The sequence below is a fragment of the Microcaecilia unicolor genome, chromosome 1, assembly GCF_901765095.1.
Source record: "Microcaecilia unicolor chromosome 1, aMicUni1.1, whole genome shotgun sequence".
NCBI classification, from domain to species: domain Eukaryota; kingdom Metazoa; phylum Chordata; class Amphibia; order Gymnophiona; family Siphonopidae; genus Microcaecilia; species Microcaecilia unicolor.
In genome coordinates, this window is record NC_044031.1 from 102,815,139 (window position 1) to 102,833,236 (window position 18,098).

Sequence of the window (18,098 nt, forward strand, 5' to 3'; positions counted from 1 at the left end):
CCTAGGTTTTAGAGGAGGGAAATAGGAAAAAAAAATTTTCCTTTTTCCCTCCTCTAAAACCTAGGTGCTCCGGTGCGTCTTGTCCGAGTTTTGGATCGCCGTCCCGTACTTACGCGATGCCATGTTCCGTGGTGGTCTAGTGACGTCGGGGCAGGAAAGAGCCCCCTCTTTCCTGCCCATCGCGCTGCTCTCCGTGCTCCTCACTGCTTCCTGAATCTCGGCCATTTTGAATATTGCCGAGACCGTCAGGAAGCAGTGAGGAGCACGGAGAGCAGCGCGATGGGCAGGAAAGAGGGGGCTCTTTCCTGCCCCGACGTCACTAGACCACCACGGAACATGGCATCGCGTAAGTACGGGACGGCGATCCAAAACTCACTACCTTCGGACTATAAGACGCACCCCCCATTTTCCTCCCAAATTTTGGGGGAAAAAGTGCGTCTTATAGTCCGAAAAATACGGTACATAGTAAAAAAATTTTTAGATACATTAAAAGCAGGATGCCGGCTAAAGAATCGGTTGGGCCGCTGGACGAAAAAGGTGTTAAAGGGACGATCAGGGAAGACAAAGTCGTAGTGGAGAAATTAAATGAATTCTTTGCTTCGGTCTTCCCCGAGGAGGATTTGGGAGGGACACCGGTGCCGGAAAGCGTACTTGAAGCAGGCGAGTCAGAGAAACTAAACAAATTCTCTGTAAACTTGGAGGATGTAATGGGTCAGTTCTGCAAACTGAAGAGTAGTAAATCACCAGGACATGATGGTATTCATCCCATAGTATTAATAGAACTGAAAAATGAACTTGTAGAACTACTGTTAGTAATATGCAATTAAATCAAGTGTGGTACCAGAAGACTGGAGGGTAGCCAATGTTATGCCGATTTTTTAAAAAGGTTCCAGAGGAGATCCGGGAAATTATAGACCGATGAGTCTGACGTCGGTACCAGGCAAAATGGTAGAGGCTATTATTAAGAATAAAATTACAGAGCACATACAAAAACATGGGCTGATGAGACAAAGTCAGCCCAGTTTTAGTGAAGGGAAGTCTTGCCTCACCAATCTACTGCATTTTTTTGAGGGGGTGAACAAACGTGGACAATGGGGAGCCGGTGGATATTGTGTATCTGGATTTTCAAAAGGCGTTTGACAAAGTGCCTCATGAAAGACTCCAGAGGAAACTGGAGAGTCATGGGATTGGAGGTAGGGTATTACTATGGATTAAGAACTGGTTGAAAGATAGGAAGCAGAGAGTAGGACTGAATGGTCAGTATTCTCAGTGGAGAAGGGTAATTAGTGGGGTCCCGCAGGGGTCTGTGCTGGGACCGCTGCTTTTTAACATATTTATAAATGACCTAGAGATGGGAGTAACTAGCGAGGTAATTAAATTCGCAGATGGCACAAAATTATTCAGGGTCGTCAAGTTGCAGGAGGAGTGTGAAAGATTACAGGAGGACCTCGCGAGACTGGGAGATTGGGCGTGCAAGTGGCAGATGAAGTTCAATGTTGACAAGTGCAAAGTTATGCATGTGGGTGAAAGGAACCCGAATTACAGCTATGTCATGCAAGGTTCCGCATTAGGAGTCACAGACCTAGAAAGGGATCTGGGAGTCATCGTTGATAAGACGTTAAACACTTCTGCTCAGTGTGCTGTGGCGGCTAAGAAAGTGCACAGAATGTTGAGTATTATTAGGAAAGGGATGGAAAACAAACACAAGGATGTTATAATGCCGTTGTATCGCTCCATGGTGCGACCGCACCTAGAATATTGTGTCCCATTCTGGTCACCGCATCTCAAAAAAGATATAAAGGAATTAGAGAAGGTAAAATGATAAAGGGAATGGAACAACTTCCCTATGAGGAAAGGCTGAGAAGGTTAGGGCTCTTCAGCTTGGAGAAAAGGAGGCTGAGGGGTGATATAGAAGTCTACAAGATAATGAGCGGAATAGAGTGGACAGATGTGAAGCGTTTGTTTACACTTTCAAACAACAGCAAAACCAGGGGACAGAAGATGAAGCTAGAATATGGTAGATTTAAAACAAATAGGAGAAAGTTTTTCTTTACTCAGCGTGTAGTTAGACTTTGGAACTCGTTGCCGGAAAATGTAGTGACAGCAGCTGGCCTTATGGAATTTAAAGGGGGTTTGGACAGATTCCTGAGGGAAAAGTCCATTGAACATTATTAAGAATTAAGTTTTTTTTGGTGGGGGGGGGGGGGTGGTATTTGCCGGGTTCTTGAAGCCTGGATTGGCTGCTGTCAGAGACAGGATGCTGGGCTTGATGGAACCTTGGTCTTTTCCCAGTATTGGGGTGCTTATGTATGTACTTATGTACTATTTTGCATTGTAGAATCTGCATTACAATTTGGAGATAATTTTATAAACCTTAGCTGTCTGTTACATATGTACACCTGTAACCAGCAAAATACACACAACTAACAGCTTTATAAAGAGCTTAACTTATATGTTGCTCTGCAAAATACCAAATTTTACACATATGGAAAGGAGACATGGTCTGAGCAGTTCTTCCAAATATATGTCTAAACTGTATTTTATAATTGTAACACATGTATACCTCAACAGTATTTACATATGCTCAGGGTCACCCATAACCCCTGACTAGCTTAGAGGAGTACTTAATAGTAGAGACTGACCTACTTCTTTGACTAGCAAATCCACCTTCTTCCCTACTATTGTAAATCTACCTTTAGAAAATTCAGCACAGGCATATGTATGTAGTGCTACAAACACGTATATGTGTTTGCCTGCATATGCAAATGACACTACTGATGTGAATGTTACTTTTCTTGAAGCACAAGTTATTTGGGTGGCTTTCAGGCTTATTTTCGAAAGAGAAGGGCGCCCATCTTCCGACACAAATCGGGAGATGGGCGTCCTTCTCTCAGGGTTGCCCAAATCGGCATAATTGAAATCCAATTTTGGGCGCCCTTAACTGCTTTCCGTCGCGGGGACGACCAAAGTTCACGGGGGCGTGCCGGCAGCAGAGCGAAGGCGGGACTGGGGCGTACTTAAGAGATGAGCGTCCTCAGCCGATAATGGAAAAAAGAAGGGCGTCCCAGACGAGCACTTGGCCGACTTTACTTGGTCCATTTTTTCTTGCGACAAGCCTCAAAAAGGTGCCCGAACTAACCAGATGACCACTGGAGGGAATCGGGGATGACCTCCCCTTACTCCCCCAGTGGTCACCAACCCCCTCCCACCCTAAAAAAAAACTTTAAAAAAATGTTTTGCCAGCCGCTATGCCAGCCTCTGATGTCATACCCAGCTCCATGACAGCAGTATGCAGGTCCCTGGAGCAGTTTTAGTGGATGCAGTGCACTTCAGCCAGGCGGACCCAGGCCCATGTCCCCCCTTACCTGTTACACTTGTGGTGGTAAATGTGAGCCCTTCAAAACCCACCAGAAACCCACTGTACCCACATCTAGGTGCCCCCCTTCACCCGTAAGGACTGTGGTAGTGTTGTACAGTTGTGGGGAGTGGGTTTTGGGGGGGGGGGGCTCAGCACCCAAGGAAAGGGACCTATGTAAGGGACCTATGCACCTGGGAGCAATTTCTGAAGTCCACTGTAGTGTCCCCTAGGGTGCCTGGTTGGTGCCCTGGCATGTGAGGGGGACCAGTGCATTATGAATGCTGGCTCCTCCCACGACCAAATGGCTTAGATTTGGTCGTTTCTGAGATGGGCATCCTTGGTTTCCATTATTGCCGATAACCGGGGACAACCATCTCTAAGGTCGACCTAAATGTTGGGATATGGGCGTCCCCGAGCGTATTATCGAAACGAAAGATGGACGCCCATCTTGTTTCGATAATACAGGTTTCCCCGCCCCTTCACGGAGCCGTGCTGCGAGGGCGCCCCGTTCGATTATGCCCCTCCACGTTTATAAAATTGCTTTTGTGTGCTCTGCACATACACATATCTTTGGCCAGTGCTATATGTATTTTATAACATGAGTTTTATGTTTAAATATTTTTATTAGCCAAAGTGGGCAAAGTACAAGCATAATGAGTGAGATTAACCGAACAAAAGTTTTATATAATGAAAACATAACATCCAACTGGACAAAATGTTTTTTATGTTTATACCCTGCCCCACCAAAACCTGGAAACAGTCAAAAGAATATCTCAACAATTCAGAACCAAAACTTTTGTCCATGTCTTGAATCATAAGTTCAACAGTCTACTTCGTACCACATGTGGTAGAGATGTCCAAAAACATTCCCAGACTGAACAAAAACATTTGTCTTGTTAGAGTCTAAATTATCCACATCCTGCTGTTCCATCAAAAGCAAGTGAATCATGTAAGACCTCCATTGAGGCACAGAAGGTGGATCTGTAGACAGCCAACAAGAGAGAATGGTTTTCTTACCCATAAGCTGCATAAATCATTTTAATCCCTTTGGGATAGGATTGATTAAATGGAACACCAAAAATAATAATCCCCCACAGACTACAGATTTGGGAGAGGAGTTGTGTCCAAAACAGTTGAACATTAGAACAATGCCAAAATATGTTTCCCAAAGACATGTCAGGAAAATAACATTTGGAACAACGAGATAAAATGAATTTTTTAAAAAATAGTTGCCTACTTCCTTATTGTCACACCAGACCTGTTCAGACATTTGGGTTATGTTGTCCTGTCAGCAGATGGAGAGTGAGTACTATGAACCCTGTGCAGCCCCCTGGCTAATCAATATTTCTCAGTCTCTAGTAGGTGGTAGATCAGCTTCCCTGTGCAGCCCAGAGTGGTCTGGTAGGTCGGATTTTTTTTCTAGGCATTCCTTGTTTAAAAATAAAAAGAGAAATGTTTCTGGGAGCCATTTAACTTGACTAAGGGCATGTGGAGTATGGTCTTGATCTCAAATTTACTGCTAACGCTCACCGTAAAACTTGCATTTTGCCAGAGAACTTCTCTCTGGAGTTCATAAGATGTAACATGTATAGGCAACCTATCCAGATGTGTTTGGAAATTCTTTTTGATCAACCCTGTGGCACTCAAAGCTATGGAAAATATTTGTGTATCTTTGTTCCACATTTCCTTGGTCTCAGACTGCATTTCTTGGTATTTAAGCATCTTTCCTCTCCACGTAATTCACAGAGTAATCACTTGGAGCTGACATCTCTATGATATAATGCCATCCTGGTGTTTTTCTGTTTTACTAGGATGTCCAGTTTTCTTGCATCCAGCTTTTTATCTCTTGGGATGAGGTATGCCAGGGGATCATAACCTCTTTGTTTTCTACATTTCTCTTAGGGTTATGATCCCAATGCTTTTCCAATACACCGATGTGATAATGTTTACAGAATTTCCATTGAAAGTTGTGCTACCTTGTTATGCCTTTCTGTATAAACATTTTCTGTCATCAGCACTTCACAGCCAGCCATGAAGATGAGTAACCATTTCCAACTCTTTCTTACAGAATCTACAAATGCCAGTTATACCAGTTTTTTGTTCTCACCTTGAACCATCTCATCTATAATCCGCTGTCCTGAGCTGAAAGTATCAGCCTCTTATCCTTAAGTTTCAGTTCTCTTCTTCCTAACCATTCATGTCTCCAGGATTGATTCACATACAGTTCCTGGAGTAGCTCAGGACTGAGTCTTGGGGTGATAGGAGGTATCCTGACTTCTGGAAGTTGCGGGACTGGAGGGTGGTTACTTTGTTTAAGAAGTGAGCGACTAGCAGGCTTATTTTCGAAAGAGAAGGGCGCCCATCTTTCGACACAAATCGGGAGATGGGTGTCCTTCTCCCAGGGTCGGCCAAATCGGCATAATCGAAAGCCGATTTTGGGCGTACTCAACTGCTTTCCGTTGCGGGGACCACCAAAGTTCATGGGGGCGTATCAGAAGCATAGCGAAGGCGGGACTGGGGTGTGCTTAAGAGATGGGCATCCTCGGCCGATAATGGAAAAATGAAGGGCGTCCCTGACGAGCACTTGGCTGACTTTACTTGGTCCATTTTTTTCTTGCGACCAAGCTTCAAAAAGGTGCCTGAACTGACCAGATGACCACCGGAGGGAATCGGTGATGACCTCCCCTTACTCCCCCAGTGGTCACTAACCCCTTCCCACCCTAAAAAAAACTTTAAAAATATTTTTTGCCAGCCTCAAATGTCATACCCAGCTCCCTGACAGCAGTATGCAGGTCCCTGGAGCAATTTTAATGGGTGCAGTGCACTTCAGGCAGGCGGACCCAGGCCCATCTCCCTACCTGTTACACTTGTGGTGGTAAATGTGAGTCCCCTTCAAAACCCACCACAAACCCACTGAACCCACATGTAGGTGCCCCCCTTCACCCCTTATGGCTGTGGTAGTGTTGTACAGTTGTGGGGAGTGGGTTTTTTGGGGGGCTCAGCACCCAAGGTAAGGGAGCTATGCACCTGGGAGCAATTTCTGAAGTCCACTGCAGTACCCCCTAGGGTGCCCGGTTGGTGTCCTGGCATGTCACAGGGACCAATGCACTATGAATGCTGGCTCTTCCCATGACCAAAAGGCTTGGATTTGGTCGTTTCTGAGATGGGCGTCCTCAGTTTCCATTATTGCCGAAAACCGGGGAGGACCATCTCTAAGGTCGACCTAAATGTTGAGATTTGGGCGTCCCCAGCAGTATTATCGAAACAAAAGATGGACGCCCATCTTGTTTTGATAATATGGGTTTCCCCGCCCCTCGCTGGGACGTCCTGCGAGGACGTCCTCAGGAAAACATGGGCGCCCCGTTCGATTATGCCCCTCCACGGCATCATCAGTCGGGGTAGAATAGTAAAGCTGTGATTCAAAAGGCGTTAAGGTGAAGGTTTGTAGATTGCAGTACTGTTTCCCCGAGCTAGAGTCTCAAGCAATTTAAGAGGAGTAGTATTTCTTCTTGGTGTCTGCGATGGCTGATTTTTAATAGAATGCGAGTGATCTATATTTATGGAGGCATGAAGTGGACCTGGTCTTTTCACCAGTGCTGCTCAACCTGAGGAAGCTAATGCTTAAGAAGGAGAAGACTGGAATCAAACCAAGGTTTATCTTTCTGCTAAGACCTAGATCAAGGACATGTTCTCAAGGGGACCAATTTGTTATACATAGTGAAGAGTTCCTTGTTCCATGAAATGGCCTGATCTTCCAGTGCGAGGGTGGAAATGAAGTGATTTGAAGGTGTTCCATGAACATGTCAACTGCAAGGTTTAGAAGGTCCCAGGATATCGAGGGCAAGGAAGCAGTGTCTTTAGAGGCCAGTCTGGTTTTAAAATGGAATGTAAGAACAAAAAAAATGGTCTGTCTATGGAATTGGAAGCAGAAATAATATTAAGAGATCAAAAGAGGAGGAGGCAAGGTGAATGAGGAGAGCATTGAGTGTGTGACTAGCAATTTGAGTGGGCAAGGTGACCTGCTGTGTAAGAGACAGATCTTGAAGATGGTGAAGTAAGTTAGTAATAAAGAAGAATTGGGGATCATCCAGGTGTAGATTCAAATCCCCATGGAAAATGGAGTTTATAGTTTGGAGAGAGTCCTGCTAATGAGCGTTTATCTATAGGCATTGATAAGAGGTAGATGACAGAGGGGTAATAGACAGTGTCTATCAGGGGGAAGTGGCCAACCTAAATTTTATTTATTTGTTACATTTGTATCCCACATTTTCCCACCTGTTTTCAGGCTCAATGTGGCTTACATAATACTGGAAATGCGTTTGCAGACTCCGGTGTGAATAAATACAAAGTGATGATGTGGTAAAATAAGATTCATGTGGAACGGTCACATTAAGGAATCGTAAAGCGTAAGAATTGCGGTATGTCCATTATGTACTTTGGTTTTGCAGTGTTGCATAGTTCAGACATTTAAGTTCTGGCACAGACCGTATAAGTCTGCCCAGCACCATCCCCACCTCCCAACCACCAGTCCCGCCTCCCACCACCGGCTCTGGCACAGACTGTATAAGTCTGCCCAGCACCATCCCCGCCTCCCGCCACTGGCTTTGCCACCCAATCTCGGCTAAGCTCCTTAGGATCCATTCCTTCTGAACAGGATTCCTTTATGTTTATCCCACGCATGTTTGAATTCCGTTACTGTTTTCATTTCCGCCACCTCCCGCAGGAGGGCATTCCAAGCATCCACTACTCTCTCTGTGAAAAAATACTTCCTGACATTTTTCTTGAGTCTGCCCCCCTTCAATCTCATTTCATGTCCTCTCGTTCTACCGCCTTCGCATCTCCGGAAAAGGTTCGTTTGCGGATTAATACCTTTCAAATATTTGAACGTCTGTATCGTATCACCCCTGTTTCTCCTTTCCTCCAGAGTATACATGTTCAGGTCAGCAAGTCTCTCCTCATACGTCTTGTAACACAAATCCCACACCATTCTTGTAGCTTTTCTTTGCACCGCTTCAATTCTTTTTTACATTCTTAGCAAGATACGGCCTCCAAAACTGAACACAATACTCCAGGTGGGGCCTCACCAACGATTTACACAGGGGCAGATGATCGAGGCTAAATTAATTATTTGCTTGGTTTTCACTGAGGATGATGTGAGGGAGATACCCATGCCAGAAATAGTATTTAATGGCGATGAGATGGAGGAACTGAAACAAATCTTGGTAAACCTGGAAGATGTAAAGGAGCAATTTGACAAACTAAAGAATAGCAAATCACTTGAAAAATGAAATTGCAGATCTATTATTAGTAATTAATAATTAATCTTTAAATTCAACCATGGTACCAGAAGATTGGAGGGTGGCTAATGTAGCACCAATTTTAAAAAATGGTTCCAATCCGGGAAAGGGATAGCATTTCAATGCTGTTGGGAGAAGTTTTGGAATACTTTACAGCCAGCACCCCATAGTCATATTCTAAATTGAGATAACACTTCAGGGACAAGTTAAAGATGGACTGAAGCAGACTCAGCAGCCTCTTCAGGGGTGAGTGGGCAAGGGGGGAGGGTATTTTAGGGAGAAAATGTTGTGTTTAATGCTGTATTTGTTTAATGTATGATGACAATTCCTGATCAGCAACCTTGTGTTGGGTAGTTCTCTTGTTTCAATAAAAATTTATATAAAAAGGGTTCCAGAGATTATAGGGAAATTATAGACATATAAGCCTGACATTAGTGTCAGGCAAAATGATAGAGACTATTATAAAGAATAAAATCACTGAATGTATACATAGGTATGGATTAATGGGACAAAGCCAACATGGATTTACCCAAGGGAAATCTTTTGCTTCACATTTCTTTGAAGGAGTGAACAAACATTTAGATAAAGTTGAGCTGGTTGAATTGTGTATCTGGATTTTCAGAAGGCATTTCACAAAGTACCTCATAAATGAGTCCTGAGGAGATTAAAAAATGATAAAATAGGAGGGCGTGTCCTATTGCAGACTAAGAACTGAGTAAAAGAGAGAAAACAGAGAGTAGTGTTAAATGGTCAATATTCTTAGTGGAGAAGGATGAATAGGGATCCTCAGGGATCTGTGCAGGACCACTGCTTTTTAACATATTTATAAATGACCTGGAAACAGGAATAATGAGTGAGGTGATCAAATCTGCTGATGACACAAAGAGGTAAGTCTAAGGGGCCGTTTTGCTAAGCCACGTAGACGCCTAAGTGCGCCCAAGGTGTGTCAATTTTGAGTTACCGCCCGGCTACAGTGTGGCCCTTGCAGTAATTTCATTTTTGATGTGTGTCTGCTAAGCGAACCGGAAAATAGTTTTTATTTTCTGGCGCATGGCAGAAACTGGTTGGTAATTGTCATTCTACACGCGTAGATAATTACCACCTGGTTACCGCGTGAGACCTTATTGCTAAGTCAGACCCAAAATGGACACGTACCAATTTTTATTTTGCCACATGTCCATTTTCAGCAAAAATTTTTAAAAAAGGCCTTTTTTACATGCGAACTGAAAAATGGATCTGCGCGCGCCCAAAACACGTGCCTACACTAGCGCAGCCCATTTTTCGGCACACCTTAGTAAAAGGGCCCCTAAGTGCTTTGAAAATGGGCACCAAAGATATTCAAATTTGCTAAATCACAAGAGGATTGTGAACAATTGCAAGAGGACATTATGAGACTGGGAACTAGGCATGCAAATGGCAGATGGCATTTAATGTGAGCAAGTGGAAGGTGATGCATGTAAGATTCCACATTAGGAGTCACCATCCAGGAAAAGGATCTAGGTGTCATCGTGGATGATACGTTGAAACCTTTTGCTCAGTGTGCAGTGACAGCTATGAAAGCAAATAGATTGTTAGGAATTATTAGGAAAGGAATGGAAAACAAAAATGAGAATGTTATAATGCCTTTGTATCGCTCCATGGTGCAACCGCACCTCGAATACTGTGTGCAAATTTGGTCACTGCATCTTAGAAAAGATATAGCAGAATTAGAAAAGGTACAGAGAAGTGCGACGAAAATGATGAAGTGGATGGGACAACTTCCCTGTGAGGAAAGACTAAAGCAGCTAGGGCTCTTCAGCTTGGAGAAGAAATGGCTGAGGGGAGATATTATAGAAGTCTATAAAATACTGAGTGGTGTGGAATGGGTAGAGGTGAATTGCTTGTTTACTCTTTCCAAAAATACTAGGACTAGGGGGCATGCAATGAAGCTACTAAGTAGTAAATTTAAAACAAACCAGAAAAAACTATTTCTTCACTAAATGCATAATTAAACTCTGGAATTTGTTGCCAGGGAATGTGGTAAAAGCAGTTAGCTTAGCAGGGTTTAAAAAGGTTTGGACAATTTCCTAAAAGAAGTCAATAAGCCATTACAAAGATGGTCTTGGAAAAATCCACTGTTTAATTCTAGGATTCGCAGCATAAAATCTGTTTTACTGTTCTGGGATCTTGTCGGGTACTTGTGATCTGGATTGGCCACATTTGGAGACAGTATACTAGGCTTGATGGACCTTGGATCTGTCCCAGTATGGCAGCGCTCACGTTCATATGTTCTTGGGTCATGTATTATAATGTGTCACATATGCAAGTATCATCCATCAGGTTTGTCCTGACTGAAAAAGGTTTGAGAACCACTAACTTAGGCTAACATATCTTTATGGTACTATAACATATGATATTATCATTTAACAACACATTAAAAAGCAAATATTGTGTATTATTCTCTTAACACACATTAGTATGTACCCCTCCCCCCCAATGTAGATAATTTTTATATGCTATTTTTATTTTACAGACTGATGATAAACTGAGACGTCATCTAGCAGAGGCTATCGCACGCTGTTGTATGTGGGGCACTAACAGAATTGCTTTTGGAGAAGCCAAGGCTGTGGCCCCTCTAGTAGCTTATTTGAAATCCAGTGACCCTGCTGTGCATCGAGCTACTGCTCAAGCCTTGTTTCAGCTTTCAGCAGATGCCAATAACTGCATCACAATGCATGAAAATTCGGTGGTAAAGGTAAGGTTAATTTTTTTTTCTTACTATAAATTCAATACATATTTCTATGACAAGATGTTGCATTTGGAGCCATACATATAGGTCATGTGCAATTGCTCCACATTTTTGATTTTCTATCTTCTTCAGAGAATTTGTTTATTATTATATGAAAAAATTGATATACTGCTCATTTGAGCAATGCCTGCTCTAAGCAGTTTACAACAGCACATCCATAATATTACTTCCGGGGAAATTCTGTAAAAAAAAAAAATTCTAAATATTTTAAAATTCTGCATAGTTTATTTGTAGTGTCTTTGCACAGAATTCCCCCATTATAAGGTCTAAAATCTCCTCCTGCCTTTCCCCCAGGTTGCTCCCCAGTTCCTTTTCTCACGCCAGCTGCAATTCTTTCTACATTTTCCAACAAGACCCCTAATTCTGTCTGACCTCAAAGTGTATGCAATACCTCCACCTCCCATGTTCTCTCTCCCCATGCACACACCCCCACCTCTCATTCTGTCTTCCTCCAGGCACACCCCATATTTTTTATTCTTCTTTCTCCCAGGCACACCCTCCTCACCCACTTAATTATTTTTTCTCCCCTCCCCAGCTTTCATTGTTTATCTCCTCCATGGCACACTCTCAAGCTTGATGGCACCCCTCCCCTGCAGTTGCACTTTCTCAGCTTACTCTGACCCCCACCCCTACTCCATGGCAAAATCAGCTTTCTCTCCCCCTTCCCCTCATCCCCATGGTGCACACTCCGCTTTCTCTGCACTCCCCTCCTTCCCATCTTCATGGCACACTCTGGTTTCTCTGTCGTCCTTCCTCCATCCCCATGGCGTATTCTCACCTTACTTTGCTTCTCCTCTATCCCTATGGCACACTTTCTTTGCTCTGCCCCAGTCTCATCCCCATGGGATGGAATATCAGTGATTAAGGGGTCCTTTTACTAAGATGTTCCGAAAAGTGGCCAGTGCTGGTGTATTGTGCATGCATTGGACGCATGCAGGTCCATTTTTCAGCGCACCTGCAAAAAAAGACCTTTTCTTTTTTGGCTGAAAATGGATGTGCGGGAAAATAAAAATTGGAGCTTTAATTTTTGGCCTGAGACCTTACCGCCAACCATTGACCTAGTGGTAAAGTCTCACGCGTTAACTGGGTGGTAATGGTCTATGCGTGTACAGTGCTGATCACCGCCCAGTTAGTGCCATGCGCCATAAGTTTCCAGCGCGCTTAGTGGATGCACATAAAAAATGAAGCCGGGTGGTAGTTCAAAATTGATACACGTAGGCGCCTACACACGGCTTAGTAAAAGGGCCCCTGAATGCTGCGGCTAGTACTTACTCAAAAGCTGTGTCCGATTGATTTTTTTTTTTATATATCAGACCAGTAGCTAATATAATGACATTACTAATCCAATAGATTTTGGCTCAAGCTTTTTCTGATCTCTATAATTATTTTAAGCTCCCTTTAACCCAGCAGCACCCTACTTTAAGGTTACCAAAGTCATTGATTTGGGGGGATTTTCCCTGATTTTAAAGTAGATTCCCTGGCCATAACCACCTGTCCCCTATTCCAGTGTGGAAAGAGGTGCGAGCAGAGTCAGAAGTTAGGGTCTTGCAAGGATTGAATGCACAGGCAGGGGTAGAGATCAGGGTCCAGTGGGGAGAGAATACATAGGTAGGGGCAGAAATCAGGAATGACAGGAAACAAATGCAACAGATGAGAAAACATGTTACAGGCCTCAAAGCAGCTGTACATGCTGAATGTACCTCCACACCCTGCCTCTCCTTGCACACACGCTTCCTGTTATTAACAAGAAGTCAAGTTTGAAGGAGGAAGCAGGAATTCAGTAGTACCTTCAGTGTGTGCATCTGCTGTGACTGAGGCCCTGCCTGCTGCTCTCTGTCAGGGCTGGCGCAACCTGGTAAACTTAGGGGGACACAGACCTTTGGTGGGCACCAAAAGCCACTGCAAGTCCTGCTACTTAATGTGCCAGGCTAGCCAGGCCTGTACCCTGCTTTCCCCAGCTCCCATGGGTCTGGCGTCTCTCTTTCCCTCTCCTCCATCCCATATAGTCTGGCTCAGTGGCATAGATATGGGTGGGGACTGGCCCACCTAGCAGTGGCACTACACTTCCCTCTTTCCCTCTCCTCTTCTGGCAGCCCGGTATCTGTCCCTGTCTCTGAACCCCCTCCCCATCGTACCTCAGAGGCAGCTGCAGCAGTTCATTTTTGCTGCCTGCACCAGCTCAGCAGGCTTCCCTCTGCTGCATACCACCAGTTTGGAAACAGAAAGTGATGTCAGTGAGGGGAACCTGCCAGGCTGGTGCAGGCAGAAAAAATGAATCACTGTGGTCATCTCTGGTGTATACTGGGGAGTAGGGTTACCATTTTTGTCCTTAAAAAAAGAGGACACTTGCCCCTCCCATGCCCCGCCCCATTTCACGACCTCTCCCCGCCCCTTTCCACACCTTGCCCCGTCCCTTTCCACACCTCGCCCCGCCCCCTGTCGCATTTTCCCCTCCCCCTGGTCACCCCCTCACCTCCCCTCCCCCCGGCCCCGTCACCACCTCTCCCCTTACTCACGATCTTTCCTGGTGGTCTAGTGACTTCGGGGCAGGAAATAGCCCCCTCTTTCCTGCCCGGCGCGCTGCTCTGCATCCTGTATGCTGCCTGTGATGGTCTCGGTGAGATTCAAAATAGCCGTCGAGAATTGAAGCGGCCTCGCAAGACTTCAGTTCTCGGCAGCCATTTTGAATCTTGCCGAGACCGTCACAGGCAGCATACAGGATACAGAGCAGCGCGCCGGGCAGGAAAGAGGGGGCTCTTTCCTGCCCCGAAGTCACTAGACCACCAGGGAAGATCGTGAGTAAGGGGAGGGGAGGTCCGCCGCATGCACGCATGTCAGCGTCAGCCCGCCCATTTGTCCAGAAATCCGGACAAATGGGCAGGCTGGCCAAAACCCATCCGGTCGCCCGGACATGTCCTCAAAAAGACGTATGGTAACCCTACTGGGGAGAAGGTTCAGAGATGGGGGAATTGCCAGTCTGCAGGCAGGGGACTGGGGAGAGGGGAAAAGATATTGGATGTGGAGGGGGGAAGCTGAGGGGGAAGGTTAAAAAATAACTTCTATATATCTGTTGAGGGGGGGTGAACATGGAAGGGGCCATCTAAGTTAACTCTGGGCCCTCCCAAAATACTGGGTCTGGCTATACCTTCCGACATCCCACCTCCACCCACACAACCTGACTGCTGAGGTGCAGATTTCCTGCAAAGCCAAGGCATTGCTTTTGCCTGGTGTTGCCATGAGAGGAGTTTCTGCAGTGATGGCATCTGTGTGAGAGGTCAGGCCCAGCATTGACAGACAAGGTTGTCAGAAGTTCACTGCTGCAATCATTGGAAGCAACAGAGGTACCAGTGGTCTACACCATAGCAAATCACAAGTAAAGAAGGTACAAAATATTTATTCAGCTCAGGAGATCTCAATCAATAAAATGCCTGATGTGTGCCCAATCACAGGGCGCATTAGGGGCAATTGCAGATACAACCGTATCAAATCAAAAATAACACATCCATAAAAATACTTTTTTTGTACCTTCTTCACATGTGATTTGCTCCTTTCAACCCCGATTGTATATGGGATCCACAGTGCTGGAGCAATCATCTGGTAAGCCAACACCTTGTATTTCAGCATCTCTAATGCTGGACTCACTTGTAAGGGCAATCAATTCTTTGGAGACAGCTCTCTGTTAGATTTGATAATGTACTGAAAGAGGTTACTAGCTCAAGGTACAGGCAGTCTCTCATGATTGACATCTGAAGGAAGTCTCATCAAAAGTGGAACTTATGGTGCAGCAGTTCTCTAGCCTACAGGCCATGGATGCAAACCTTGTTAAAGGTAATATGATTATTTATAGGAAACGCGAGACTTTGGACAATTTCACCAAAAGACTGAATGTTTGAATCTTACTTTCTAAATGTTCTGGTGTCCACTGTTCTGTCATCTATAGAAGTGCTTAAAAGGTTCTATAGGGAAGTTTTGAAGGTACCAACTTATATAATTCTTCCTATTGAGATTTATCAAATAAAAAAAGATTTCAGGGAATCAAGATGGCGTCAGTAGCGGTTGCAGGTTTCCAGAGCTCCTGAGACTCAACAGCGACCCCGACAGAGAAATTCTATCCCCGACTTTTAGATGGGGAAAAGAAAGGGAAAGACGCAGGCACCTACCTCCAAGGCATCAGCGCCATCCCGGAAGCATAGTTGAACCGGTGGAGCCACAACAGCTAGAAATGCTGTTTGTGGAAGGAGGACCCTTGTGTACTTCAACTCCAGGGAAGGAGTCAACATCTCAGGGACAAACTCTGGCCGGGGTCCCTGCTTCCTATGGAGTCGCTCTGGGGGAAGGCGGAGGAATGAAAAGACCTACCCAGGTGACTATGAATACGCTATGGGAGGCAATCCAGCAGGTAAATAACACCTTACTTCAAATAAACTCTTCTATAAAAGGCGAAATTGTAGAACTGAAACAATCTACTCAGAACCTATCTACAAAAGTCCAGGAACAAAATGAAAAGATTTTAAAGATGGAAACTGAGATTAAACAGTTGCAGGATTTAACTATGACTTTGGTCAAAGATAAAGAGATTCAGGAAAGAAGGATGGAATATCTGGAGAATAATGGAAGGAGGAATAATTTGCGGCTACTGAATTTTCACAAATCCCCTTTAATTCCATCTATAGATATGCTTAGAAAATACTTCAGTGAGATACTGGGGATCCCTGCAGAGGGTTATCCCCCTGTAACAAGGGCCCAGTATATCTCTGGAGTAGTGAGATCTGCAAAAGAACAGCCTCAGGCTATTTCAAATCTAAACTTGACTGAATTTCTTGAAATTTCTTTGGATGTGATTACAGAGAGATCAACTTTAATTGTGACATTTGCTCTTGAACTTGATAGAAATAACATTCTCAGACAGGAAGCAGAGAGTAGGATTGCGTGGCCAGTATTCTCAGTGGAGGAGGGTAGTTAGTGGGGTCCCGCAGGGGTCTGTGCTGAGGTAATTAAATTCGCCGATGACACAAAATTATTCAGGGTCGTCAAGTCGCAGGAGGAATGTGAACGATTACAGGAGGACCTTGCGAGACTGGGAGAATGGGCGTGCAAGTGGCAGATGAAGTTCAATGTTGACAAGTGCAAAGTGATGCATGTGGGTAAGAGGAACCCGAATTATAGCTACGTCTTGCAAGGTTCCACGTTAGGAGTTACGGATCAAGAAAGGGATCTGGGTGTCGTCGTCGATGATACGCTGAAACCTTCTGCTCAGTGTGCTGCTGCGGCTAGGAAAGCGAATAGAATGTTGGGTGTTATTAGGAAGGGTATGGAGTCCAGGTGTGCGGATGTTATAATGCCGTTGTATCGCTCCATGGTGCGACCGCACCTGGAGTATTGTGTTCAGTACTGGTCTCCGTATCTCAAAAAAGATATAGTAGAATTGGAAAAGGTACAGCGAAGGGCGACGAAAATGATAGTGGGGATGGGACGACTTTCCTATGAAGAGAGGCTGAGAAGGCTAGGGCTTTTCAGCTTGGAGAAGAGACGGCTGAGGGGAGATATGATAGAAGTGTATAAAATAATGAGTGGAATGGATCGGGTGGATGTGAAGCGACTGTTCACGCTATCCAAAAATACTAGGACTAGAGGGCATGAGTTGAAGCTACAGTGTGGTAAATTTAAAACGAATCGGAGAAAATTTTTCTTCACCCAACGTGTAATTAGACTCTGGAATTCGTTGCCGGAGAACGTGGTACGGGCGGTTAGCTTGACGGAGTTTAAAAAGGGGTTAGATAGATTCCTAAAGGACAAGTCCATAGACCGCTATTAAATGGACTTGGAAAAATTCCGCATTTTTAGGTATAACTTGTCTGGAATGTTTTTACGTTTGGGGAGCGTGCCAGGTGCCCTTGACCTGGATTGGCCACTGTCGGTGACAGGATGCTGGGCTAGATGGACCTTTGGTCTTTCCCAGTATGGCACTACTTATGTACTTATGTACTTATGTACTTTCGCCATTTAAATGATTGTTTCTTGGGACAAAAAATTCAGATTTTCCCCGACATGGCAAGGAACACACAAAAGAGGAGAAAGGAATTCCTATTGTATAAGTCTAGAATAATTAATATAGGGGCTACTTTTTTGCTGAAATTCCCTTGTAAATGCCACGTAACCCTTGATGCAGTTAATTACATATTTTTTACTCCCTCGAAACTACTAGAATTTCTCGTATTGAAGGAGGGTGTTAAACCTCCTGAAGATTTGCCTCACTAATTGAGAACGCTGTTACGTTGGCTGTAAAATCCTGTTTTGCTCAACTGCTATGAATTTAGGCTACAACTATTTAGTTGTCTTCTTACTTTCTTTATTTTTCTAGTATCTTGATTCATTAATTGTGGACAAATTTAAAATAGTTTTCCTTTTTATTTTTCCAGGAATGGCTATAAGCAGTTATCTGTTTGTGTTGTATTTTCTGATATTGCTATTTATATCTAATAGATGTAAATGAAAAATTAATAATAATTCCTCCTATTATTAGAGTATTTTATATGCCAACTAGAACTCCAGTCCTGCAGCCCTTCAGGGGAGTAATAGGAGGTGAGTACTCAGTGGTAGAAAACTCAACTGCTTCGCTGATGTGACTGCTTTGATTGAGGCATCAATTGATATT

At 44.3% G+C, this 18,098-nt stretch overlaps 1 protein-coding gene across 1 annotated transcript in view; it reads left to right on the forward strand.

Moving 5' to 3' along the window:
- ARMC4 (armadillo repeat containing 4) overlaps positions 1-18,098 on the forward strand; it is a 445,023-nt gene that overhangs the window by 401,005 nt on the left and 25,920 nt on the right. The window contains 1 exon segment of the mRNA XM_030199274.1: positions 11,168-11,389. Within this exon segment, the coding sequence (XP_030055134.1) occupies positions 11,168-11,389 (222 nt within the window).